This window comes from Pundamilia nyererei, unplaced genomic scaffold (assembly GCF_000239375.1).
Source record: "Pundamilia nyererei isolate P.nyererei 1_Seehausen unplaced genomic scaffold, PunNye1.0 scaffold00032, whole genome shotgun sequence".
Lineage (NCBI taxonomy): Eukaryota > Metazoa > Chordata > Actinopteri > Cichliformes > Cichlidae > Pundamilia > Pundamilia nyererei.
In genome coordinates, this window is record NW_005187433.1 from 483,983 (window position 1) to 496,180 (window position 12,198).

The window sequence follows — 12,198 nt, forward strand, 5'->3', positions numbered from 1 at the left end:
AAATCGTGAACAGAGGGCTTATGTTGGACAGTGCATTTTTCAGGCAATCAGTCAGCATTAAAAAAAATGATGAGAAAAATGACTCCAAATGTTACACTTCTTCTCATCCTCTTCATCTTGTTGGGGGAAATAAGGCCATATTATTAGCACCACTGTTAACAGTTTTATGAGTATTTAAACTCACTAATAATTAAATACTCCTGCATTTCCTTGGTAACATGGTACACAGTATTGCACTTCCAAATTTTGCTTTATTTGGCCAAAAGAGGTTGATATTCAGTCTTCTACTCAGAATCCCTATTTGGGGTTTTACTTGCAGATGGCACGCTATTATGTTGGTTGTATTTGTGGCTTGAGCCATCCAGTATCCAGAGTTAAGTCTCAAATTACTTGTCTTAGAATTGGCTGGTTAACGCTACACCAAACCTCCACTCAAGTGGACTCATAGATGAATTACCCTGCTGATGAATTGAATCTATGCAGACAACATGTTACCCTTTACCCTATTTCTGTGGACTACTTGTTTGTTCCTACACAGCATATTTTCCTTCCACCATTCATCCATCGCCTTCTGCTTATCAAGTTAAGGGTTCCTGGAGCATGCTGGAGCCTATTCCAGCTACCATAGGGCCATGAGACAGGGTATTCCCCAGACAAGTCGCCAGCCTCCTCCTTTCAAAGAAAAAATCAAACTACCACAGAAAACTCCTATTTTCTGTGAGCGCAGCTGCAGCTGTTCTACTTGGCTGTGTTGGAGATAATGGTATTGTTTCTAGTTGGATTTTATCTGCCTTTTCTGTTGAACACATGTTATTGACATTTCTAGCTATGTCGTAACTAGCCTATTTGAACTTGTTATTTTCTCAGTAATGGCAGATGTGTTCACCACAAGGAGGGGGTCCAATCCAACACAGTCAGCACAGCCATTACATTGTGCCCTCACACAAGAAGTATATGTATTTGGTGTCATACTTAAATACAACGGTGCCTTCCCATGGGCCATAGTTAATAAATCGTTAGTTCATTGATAATTTGAAAAGTAAATATAAAGTTTTTCAGGTGATGTAAGTGAGCTTTTCATGGCAACATAGCACAAAATAAGAATAATATGTCTTTAATAGAAAAGCTGTAGATTCACAACAATGACTTGGAAATAATCTTAGAGAGGGGTTTTGATTTTTTTTTTTTTTACTTTGAGAAGGTGCTTTTTAATTAGCTGTACACATAATCTGCTCCTGAGGGTCTTTTTGGTGATAGTAATTCTTTGGTCACTCATGCAGTTCAATTTTAACTGGCTGAATTTCCTTTGAGGTACACTTTGTGTTAAACTGTCTAGTGGAAAACGAAGACAAAAGGAAAACCCAATGTTGTGAAACATCATCATGAAATATATATAAACGCACACATTTTCATTGATTTAAGGTTGCACTTAAACATTCGTGTGTGTGTGTGTGTGTGTGTGTGTGTGTGTGTGTGTGTGTGTGTGTGTGTGTGTGTGTGTGTGTGTGTGTGTAATTTCATGAAAGAGGATTTAGGAAAAAATGGACAAGGGAGAATTTCAACAAGTCAAGAGTTATGGGCACTAGAATATGCAGAAAGCCCCAGTTAATAATGAATGAAGCACCTTAACTGATGGGCATTGAAATATGGCAGCAACTTTCTCCTCCATCAAGTCCTTGGTTCAATAAACCAGTCATAAAATCCTACTTATATGGACCGCATAAATAGTTTCCAATTCTACTATAAATAATCTCAAAGATGAAACATAGATTAAGCATCACAAATCACAACAGGGAATAAACAGACAAATCTGGATGCTTCTAATAATTTTAAGCTCAAATTATATTCAGACTAAGATGTCAAGTAGAAAAATTTTATTAGAATTTTTACAGAATGTAAAATCATTTTAATTAACCAGTTATTTATATATTAAAGTTTAAAAACAGATACAGATGTGCCCCATCATACAACCAAACCATTACTTGGGCTCATCCCTCCCATACAGCAGCAGCATGAGGGATTCAGTAGTATTGTCATGCAGCTTGACATTCCTTCAATACCATTAGTTGGCTGACTACAGCTGCAGTACAGTAACGGATCCTACACTGGATACTGACTCCGACATGTACAGAAAAAGAAGAGAAAAAACACATTTGTTGTCCCAGGAGGTCTTGGTTTGAATGACATCATACACACAAAAAAAAGGCATTGATTAAAGCCAGGCACCTATTTGTGGGTAAAAGTGTGTGAGGTCTAATTAAAAACAACACTGATTTGAGATTAGAAAAAAAACAATTCTAATTATGCATTACAGTAAAGAATCAAAACCTTACAAAAAATAAAGACTTTGACTAATTAAGAACCCAGAACTGTATACAAATTGGCAGTAACCAGAAACACTGGTTAATTCATGGCATTGAATAAAACAATACATACATATAAACATGAGAACAGTTATTTTACATTAGCAACCTGCTGTAATGCACTTAAAGAAAAAGAGAGAACCTGCTTCCAGAGTGATCACAAAGTAGCTCCAAACACTGATGGGCAGTTTTGCTTTTGTGGTCTCACTGTATGTGAAAAGCCACGTATTAAAGCCCACAAAGAAAGGAGACAAGCTGAACAGTCACCCACCCATGAATGCAGAAAAAAAAGGGAGTAAATTTAAATGTCACTTTACCAAGTAGAAAATTCTTCATTTCACAGGTGTTTTCCCATTCCCATAAATGTATGGCAGCTGCAATTATTTTTTAAAGGGGGAACAAAAAGAAATGCATATTAAAAGGGCCAGATGTATTGGCCAGGCAATTAAGAGTGTGTAAACTCTATGGATATGGTGTTGTTTTTCAAACACTTATCACTTGCAAGACTGATTTCAACTGTTCTTGAAGGTTTTATACGTTAGGAAGGTTTACAAGAAACATTCGAAAACACCTAACAGATGTTATCTCTCTATCCAAATGCAAATTTAAAGGGGCCTCAAAGTTTCGATGCACCCCAAAAGTATATCCCAAAATGTTGATTCTGTTCATCTGGACTTAGCGTCTTCAGTGGGACAAACATTTTGCCAATCATCCAAGTGACTTCTTTAGTCTCAGCTGACTGTAGGATTCCCCAACCCTAAACAGTACATTTGCACAATGACTGAAACCAGCCCACTGAAAAGGGAAAGACCATCTCTGAATTGAGGAGGAGGCCTAAGGGTACATCTTTCACCATCTTACAATGCTGTGGATTGGAGCCATTTCCCAACTCTCTGTGAATGGTACTCAGTGATCAGTGGTTGTTGATCAATGGTCATGACAATTTGCATATTAATGATCAAATAACTAACCTCAGAGTTCATTGTTCATTCGGCGGGCTGGTTTCAATCATTGTGCAAATGTACTGTTTATGAGGTTGGGAAACCTGCAGTCAGCTGACACCGAAAAGGTCACTTGGTTGAGTGATGAAACATTTCTCCCACTAAAAACGCTACACCCAGATGAACAGAATCAACAGGGGGGTCTCAAAGTCCTTTATCAGTTCTTCATCTCATTCCTGGGGTTGTTCAATCAAACTGCTATATAAAAAGGTCCCAACGCTGCACATTTAGTCAATCTGAGATTCGATATATGAAAGTTCCTCAGGGTCAGTAATGTACAACATAGCCCTCAAGAATCACAGTATGACATGCCACATGACATGTTAGTGGGGTTTCCTTATCACTATTGGCAACATTTTTTCAAAAAAAAGAAAAAGAAAAAACAAATCCTGTTTAGTGACCACCACGTCCATTTCCTCTGGGGCACAGTGAGCTGTGATGGGTGCCGGTAGGCAGCAGCTGCAGCAGCAGTGCCTTCGCTACCTGGACACATCTGGGATGAGTCTTTTAAACCACTGGCCCACAGCCACATCTACTCTCAGCACTAATGTGACCCCAATCAGCAGGAACACGCTGCTCACCAGGAACCCTGAGGCCTCAAACATTAACCTGAAAGGACAAAACAGAAGAGACACAAAGGTTTAAACAAGTCCAAATTAAGCTCCAGCAACTCCTTCGGACATATGAGCTGGAAAATCCATTCAGGCACTTACTTCGGTGCGAAAACCTTCCACACCATTAGGTGTCTCCTGAGTATAGCAGCTGCACAGACTGAGGCAAAGACCTGTGAAGTGAGCAGACAGACTGAGTGGTGTGATGTGATACTGCTACTCATAAGTGTAACAGAACTAAATAAAAAATAAAATTAAATAAATTAAAAAAAAGACAAGAAAGAAATGCAACAGAAATCTGCTACTGAGGAAAGACTTTCCCAGCTCACATATGCCTTAAATGGATGTGAGAAAAAAAATAATTCTAGGTCTGTGGACATACCTGTGCTCCGTGAATAAGGAGGTAGCGTGTTGAGAGTTGCAGAAGAGCAGAGCTGAACAGCTGAGGGTTTTCTCTCAGCCTCATCTCCATCACAGCATCCTCTCCGTCGTCCCCACAGGCTCGTCCTCTGCTCCCACGCACCTCGCAAACCAGGGGCCAGAACAGTAGCAATGGACAACTCACTGAAGACAAAGAGAAATAACAACAACAAATCATCGTTTCACAAGCTCACAATTCATTTTAAGCACTGAAGAGACGGTTTCAAAGCTGCTTTATTTAACTTAACTGCTTTTTAGAATTTTTTTATCATTCTCTTGAATCACATAACTTTTAAGTTTTTGTTTATCATTTAAAACTGAAATGTGTAACAAACTACAAATATGACTAAATAAAAAGGACTGAAAGTGTCATACGGGTTCACTGATATTTTATATATTTTCGATTATACTGTTAAGGTTTAAACAGGTAAAATGATGATTCTTTTCCTGCTTTTCACAAATTAATGAAATTAATCCCATTAGTTTTACAGAATAACCTTCTTTGCCTAATGGATGATGACTTCTTTCCTTTTCTTTGAACAATAACATTTTTTTTTGCTTCTCTGGTTCCTACCTGCAAAAAGAATGTGTGAAGCAAAAGTATTAAGGGTAACCAGCGAGGCAGGGAGTATGGTCCCTGTGTGTCCTTCAGGAAATCCCACAAAGGCAGCACCCCACTGGATAGAGGGGAAGGTGGGTAAATGACCTGTAGCGTGGAAGAACTGCGTGGCAGCCAGGGACCAGAGCACTACTGGGGTCCAAGGCACATTAAACCCACCTGAGGGGGGAGAATGAGAAGTCAGTGAGCTGATTAAGACCTGGAACCTGATAGGCTTAAAAATAAATTAATTAAAAGATCCGATGCAAACATCTTACCAGAATACTTTCCATGCAGGCCACTAAGCGTAGTAGACGAGGCGTGAATGTGCAACAGAGCTCCCGTTTCTAGTAGCAGCAGGAGGAAAGACAGAGCCATGCCCTCTGGGTGCAACAGCAGCAGACCAATTCCCAGCAACCCACTAAACAACAGCAAAGGAGCAGAATAGACTGTTCCAAGTCCGTAGGCCTCCACAGCAGGCCTGCTGTCCACTTCGTTGGCCCCGCTCAGGTCGCCATCATCTAGGGAACGACGCATGCGCTGATAGATCTGTGGGATAAGGTGGTGCAGCTCAGCTTGGGGGCTGATGCCAATGCTTGCTCGATAACGGGGTGTGGGTAGAGTCAAACTTTTGGCTGAAGCCTGAGTCCTAGTCTTCACAAACACAGTGAGGGGGTCTAGCCAGATCAGGAAAAGCCCCAGTCCCAGCAGACAGAAGGCGACCCTGGGGAGGGCCAGCTGTGCCAAGTGAATCAGCTCAGCCAGATTCCTGAAGCTGTCCTCCGGAGTGGCGCTAACAGCCCAGTGGAGCCCCAGGCACACAGACAGCAGCGGTAGGATCCAGCGAGCTGTAAACACCGTCCCGCCTGACGAGTTCAGATTACCATAGTGGCAGAGAAAGCATCTTAGCAGATATGTCCACAAGCCAAGGGAAATGACAGCGAGGACATAATGGAGGTTCTTCAGCTGGTTGTCCTGCAACCGGGAAAGAGGGGAAAGAAATGAAGACGGCTGGCAGGAGCCCTGCTCTTCCCGACAGCCGTGGAACGAGAGGGAGAGGTAGAGGCTGCCAACAAGTATTCCTAAGCAGGCTAGAAGGGTGCTGCTTTCCTTCCTCACAGCTGATGGAGACAAAGCTGGGGCAGGCAGCAGCCCAGCAGACTTCAACGGGTCATGGCTTGGGGGCAGAAGTAGGCCATCCCAGTTGAGATGGATGGGAATGCATAGGGCCAGGGATAACACCAAAAATGTCACAACCCGTCCTTCTGCAATCACATAGCTGTCTGAGAGCAGAGAGGCACAACGAAGGAGTGGAAACAAGAGAGAGGGGACAAGGAGGTAATGCAGGGTCAGCCAGCTAACACGCTTTGGAGCTTTGGTTCCGTTTTTTGACACTGTAGAGGTGCTCAGTTGGCGTGAACGCCAAAGGAAAAGGAGTTCAGAGCTGAAAGCAGCAGCTGCAAGGCACCACATCACCTCAATGTAGCCCCGTATGAGCAGCTGAGCAGCAGCCACACTAACCCCCACTGTCAGTGACACAACAACTGGGGCCTTCAGTAATGGACCGTTCTCCCTGATCAGCACTAGAGACAGTTCAGACAAGATGAAACACATCAGACAAGCAAATGCCAGGATGGCTAAGCCTGCCGCCATCTTCAGTGGGTTAAATCGGGCCCAGGTGGCTCGGCAGGTGTCTCTGACAGAGGTGAGGTAAGCCTGCAGAGAAGAGGCTAGCTGCGGGGAGGGTGAACGACCCTCTCTAACAGTGCTGAGAAACTCAGAAGACAAGAGGGCAAATTCACTCTTCAGCCGAGAGAGGCTCTCTGGTGGGATGTCTTTGGCCATGCCAGAGTAAGTCTCCAGGAAACGGTTGACCTTCAGAAACAGAGATAAAATTTAACACACAAACCATAAAAACAACAACTCCTGAAAAGGCTCCAGGATATGTGAATATATAAAAACATTTTTCTGTGTACAGATGCTCGAAAAGTGTTCTAGACGGTTCTTTGATGAGCAGATACCTGTTTTGTGTTGATCCACAGTGCCTCCAGCTGGCTGAGACCTCCAACTGCACCTTGTGTCTGCTCGTGTGGTGGAAATAAAGGCAAGAGAACCTGCCCAACATTACTGTATGGAATAGGAACTCCTAGTAGCAGAGCCAGGGTGGGCACCAGGTCAGTCTGTGGCACCACATCTGGTTCATTCTGGGAAATAAACGGGGGGATTGTGTCACATAACATTATTCTGTGTTCTCATGATCTAAAGTGTGCTTTGACCCTTATCTGTGATATTTTGAAGTAAATATTTTAAGCACATAGCAAAATAACTTGTAGCTGTTCCAAGGCTGGGTTGTCAGTTAAACTCAGTGAGTGATATTTTATCTTGTAGCCTTTCTTAATCAGGGTTGTGCTTGATAACAGCAATATTTCCTAGCAGTGGCAAAATGCCTTGGGGGAAGAAAAAAAAAGTGTCTAAGTTCTGCCTTTTTTTTAAAAAATAGCAGTGTAATTTCTCTCTTGCATCTAATGACTTTCCACGGCACATGATATCGCTCTCCAGTTAGGCTGCAATTATGGAAATCGGTGCTTGAGCTCTCTTTTCTAGTGTGAGATCCACTTTTATCTATGAAAAAAAGGCGGAGACCACCTGCCAGCATCAATTTAATGGATTCTGGGAACTGCACAGCCAAGCGTGAACAGAAATGGGCATGCATCAGTGGTTTAATGCTTTATGTTTTTATTACAGCAGTGATTCTGAGAGATCGACATGTCGCAAATGTGCCTTTGCAGACAGGAGAAAGACAAACACACAAGTAACTGAAAGCAGTTGTGTTAGTTATATATTTGACTTGACTTTGTTCTTCCTTTTTAACTCATTTGTGGACATAACTGATGACGCTGGTCTGAAAAGCAACAAGAGTGAAATGTTCTTACCACTAAGCATGTGACTGCCCATTACTAGGATACAATATGATGAGTGTGCTCTCATAACTTCTTGTTCTGTGCTTAACTCTCACTCTGAATTAAACTGACTTTTACAGCAGTTTTCAGTGGCTCTTTTAGATAGTTAAATTACTGATATAAGCACTGGTCACTATAATATGTATATCAGTGGGAATGATCTAGTGCCTCAAGTAGACGCAAGAGAGGAGCAGACGTTGTACAGATCGGTGCAGTGTCCACAGCAATGCAGATGCTGTACCAGTCTGTTGTCATAAACAGGGGGCTGAACCCTGAATTTACTCATGGATCCTACCATCGTCTATGGGAACAAGCCCTGGGTAGTGACCACAAAAATTACATCAAGACTATAAGAGGCAGAAATGAGCTTCCTCAAAAGGGTGTCTTGGAGATAAGGTTGAAGACCTCTGTCATTTAGGATGGGCTCAGCATAAAGCTTCTACTCCCTGACACCAGAAGGAGCTAAGTGAGACTGTTCAGGCATCTAACTAGGATGCCTCCTGGTAGCTTCCTTGGTTAGGAACTCCTACTGGGAGGAGACCCCATGGTAGGCCCAGGACACGATGAAGATTGTGCGTGTCTGAGCTGGCTCTGGAACACCTCTGTGTCTCACCAGGAGAGCTAGAGAATGAGGCCTAGTCATCTCTGCTTGGATTGCTGCTCTTGCTACCCAGAAAAGCAGCACAAAATGAATTAATGGATCTTGTATACACTTGGGCCAAAACTGTCATTTAGCAATTTCTTTGTTAACGTACAATAGTGATTTGTTTTGATTATGACAGTATGTCTTCAGTGTTAATTTCTTATATTTTATACAAAGTCAAGTGATGTAGAATTGGTTGTGTTTTAAATAAGAATTAATCCTACTGTCATGCTGTGGCTGTTTCAAAAGGTGCATCCTACCCACCTGTGATGGGGGTCCATGAAACATGGGAGAAGGACTGTAGAGGAAGATGGCAGCATCAGTCTCTTTCTGACTTTCTCCACCATGATCTCCAGTATCTGTCATTCCGTGATCTCCCATCACCACCAAGAGTGTGTCATTCTGCAGACGATCAATCACAGACCTAGAGGAAAAGCAGAGTTTTCACAGGTCGTGCCAGGTGCTTTCTAATGCTCAACTGCTTGATCTGGGCCAACAATAACAATAATAGCGCTGGTATCATGACATATCTACAGCACTACAAGTGCACTGTGGCAACAGCTGATGATAAAGCTGCATCTGGATAATGGTGTGAAACAAGCATGTAGCAGCTGTACTACAGCCTGACCTGATGACTCCATCCATCTGTGTGAGTTTGTCAGCCATGGCTGGGTGATCCGGGCCAAACCTGTGACCACAGTGATCGACTCCAAGGAAATGAGCGACTACGACATCCCAGTCATCACCCACCACTATTAAAACCAACAGCAAGAGACAAACGAAAGGAGATGAAACACAAATACATCAACCGCATAAACAAGTTTCCCACCTGTGGGACTAATAAAGATCATCTTAAGTGTTGGTGCAAAATTATTTTGATTTTGCACAGTTTCCTGGCAACAGACGCTATTTGTTAAATGTACGTTTTAATTGCACAACAAATGCATATTAAATAACTACATACTAGTGTTGTAGAGGTGCTGGAGAATCCCGTTATCCACAGTGTGCAGATCCTTGACATTAAAAGAAGGGAAGGGCAGAGAGCGGTAAAACTTCTTAGGAAAAAGACTCTCCCAAGTGTCGTCACCCATAAACACCACTCGTTTGCCTATTGAGAGACAGAAAGATTTATATGAGCAAAATCAGATGGCACAGTTGGTTTTCTGGTTTTTAAAGTCCTAGATTTGTGGTATTGCCAGGCACAAAAGAGCATGTCTACAAATGAGCAGAGAATCATTGATGCTTATATTATTTTACTTTACCCACAGAAACAAAACCAAACACTATTAGTCTGGACTTCTTTAAGTTACTTGAAGACGTTTCACCTCTCATCAAAAGGACAAAAGGACCTGTCCCTCTGTGGGGGGATACTCCCACTAGGTTTATATCTGGGACTCTCCACCATTTGACCTTAGAACTGAAGAAGCTTCTCGGATGAGAGGTGAAACGTCTTCAAGTAACTTAAAGAAGTCCAGACGCTTTTCTTTGCAAGCTCCTTTGACTACGATGACCTGGATGACTGAGAACCTTCACAGACAAACACTATTAGGGTCAAAATTATTAGCCTCCTGATGCTAATAGTTGATTATTTATCCTTTTTGCCAGATAACAGCCTGTGGTCATCTGTTGTAGTTTTCAGCAAAGCTCACAAGTCTTCTGAGCAATCCTAACTGATTCTTCTTTGACAAATCTGTCGAGCTCCTCCAGATTTTATGGTCTCCTGGCATTGACCTTGGGCTTCAATACACACCACAGATTTTTAATGAGATTCAAGTCAGAGTCTTTGTGCAGGTCAGTGATTTTTTATTTACTTCTTCTAGAGCAGGTTGTTCATCAGGAACGATGCATCTTTTGAGATGCTGTCGTGTTGGAAGACAAAGAGATTACCTAGACCCAGTTTTGCTGGCTTCCTAATTTGGTTGAGTCAGTCATGGGTGTCCTGGCAGTTGTTTTGGGGTCTTTAGACACATCACTCACTAGTTTTTTTTCCCCCCAGAGTCTTTAAATCATTTACTTCCTACCTCTGCAAGGCTTGTTCTGTAATCTGCGACTCTCTTCACATTTCACTTAAGTTTTTGACACCAAATAGTCTAAACAATTTTTTTGTTGTTTTTGGCACGATGCTTTCTCAAGTGACGGCCCAGTTGTCATATTGTGTGTAATGTAATATTTAACCCTTAGTTTTACCTTGATTTTACAAGCTTTGACCATTACAAAGTTAAAGCCCATCATTGCACAGCAGTGGTTTGTGCTATGGCTCAATAAAGAAGTCTGTTTTCTGGGAGGCTATAGTTTATAAATGCTTTGCTAAAAATCCCTACATCCCATAACGTTGTCCTCATCTGTATGTTTCCCATAAAGCTCTTTACATGAATGTATTATATTTTTATAATTTACAGACACTTGTAATAACTCACCTGCTTGTCCAAACTGGTGAATAAGATTGTCCTCCAAGATGGCACTGGATGCAAAGTTGTTACCTACATCTACAAACGTCGGCAAAGATCCAGTCGTGAACCCCTTGATCCTCTGCATGGTGGTCGTAGGTGGGTCAGCACGAAAGGGGTACAGGCGGCTTTGTAAAGGCCTGGATGACACGGTCTCTTCCAGCACTGGTAACTTATTCTCATAAGGTCGTGGTGCCGTCTTGTCGGGGTCATACCGGGCGAAGTCGATCTTCAGGGCGTCGATAATGAGAAGGACAACCTTGCGGAAGCGCGGCTGAGCTCGACAGAAGTCCACCGGCTCCTCTCCGGGCTCGAGCACGTCTCCGCAGGTGCTGGTTCTGTTAACCTCCAACCTAACCAGCAAAAATCCACCCACGAACAGGTAGATGCCCACGAAGAACACCGCACACATCCAGAGGAGCAGGGACAGCACAGGCAGCCCCTTCATCCTACATGCACAGGTAAGAGCAGGTCAGGTGAAAGACAGGAACATTTGGTTTACATAGAGGTAACAAACACACAAAAATGAGAGGAACAGCTGCCTGTGAGCTACACCTGTTATAGAAGAAAATAATTCCGGTAACGTGTAAGGTGACTGAAATTTTAAGCTCCAACTAAAACCTCTTTTGCAGTTAAGCCGCACAGGTGGCTAACATGAATGACGGTTAAGTTAACGCTGTTAGCAGAAGCTAGCTCGCTTTGCCTTTTGTCACTGACCTTGTGTGGCAGCTAGTTTTCGTCCTCTCCCGGCCGGACGTTGGGGGTGACTGTGTGTATTAACAACACAGGAGCACAGGTGCCTCAGGTAAACAGAGAGCGGAGCAACACGCTCACCTTCATTGGGACTCCGGTACAATGAGAGTAGATGACTGGTGGATGATAGGAACCTTAGCGTGGAAAGAGCACGGCGGGCGCTTTTCTGTGTAACACCATGAATACGTTTGCGTTGCCCCGCTCTGTGACTTACAGGACCTCCTATATACGGAACAACGGCTTTAGCGCGTCTCTGAAAATCGCTAAACACGTCAGAAATTCTGCAGAGAAACCACCCTTAAAAGAGAATGGACTAGAAATAAGTTTTGTAAAAGTTATTATAAAATATCAATAATGGTCACAAACATTTTAATTTAATGATATTTCATAGCTTTGTCTACT

The 12,198-nt window shown here is 42.7% G+C and overlaps 1 protein-coding gene across 3 annotated transcripts; it reads right to left on the reverse strand.

Annotated features, from left to right (window-relative positions):
• Positions 1-3,454: 3,454 nt before the first annotated feature.
• Positions 3,455-11,958, reverse strand: pigo (phosphatidylinositol glycan anchor biosynthesis, class O). Of its 3 annotated transcripts, none has more exons than XM_005729189.2 (11): positions 11,878-11,958; positions 11,014-11,492; positions 9,561-9,704; positions 9,225-9,348; positions 8,861-9,020; positions 7,015-7,197; positions 5,272-6,868; positions 4,970-5,173; positions 4,358-4,539; positions 4,078-4,148; positions 3,455-3,973 (listed from the first exon to the last, which is right to left on the reverse strand). In XM_005729189.2, the coding sequence occupies exons 2-11, from the start codon at positions 11,489-11,491 to the stop codon at positions 3,844-3,846; spliced, it is 3,273 nt and encodes a 1,090-aa protein (XP_005729246.1). In that variant the 5' UTR covers position 11,492; positions 11,878-11,958; the 3' UTR covers positions 3,455-3,843. The 3 variants fall into 3 exon arrangements, with proteins under 3 accessions (XP_005729246.1, XP_005729245.1, XP_005729247.1); XM_005729188.2 differs by having other exon boundaries at positions 11,761-11,958; XM_005729190.2 differs by lacking the exon at positions 11,878-11,958 and adding an exon at positions 11,599-11,731.
• Positions 11,959-12,198: the final 240 nt, after the last annotated feature.

Excerpts from the sequence above, each read along its gene's own strand:
- pigo (XM_005729189.2), bottom strand. The coding sequence starts at position 11,491 with ATGAAGGGGCTGCCTGTGCTGTCCCTGCTCCTCTGGATGTGTGCGGTG. Across the intron at positions 7,198-8,860 it reads TTCATGGACCCCCATCACAG|AATGAACCAGATGTGGTGCC; the intron begins GTGGGTAGGATG and ends TTTATTTCCCAG. Across the intron at positions 3,974-4,077 it reads TGGAAGGTTTTCGCACCGAA|GTTAATGTTTGAGGCCTCAG; the intron begins GTAAGTGCCTGA and ends TTGTCCTTTCAG.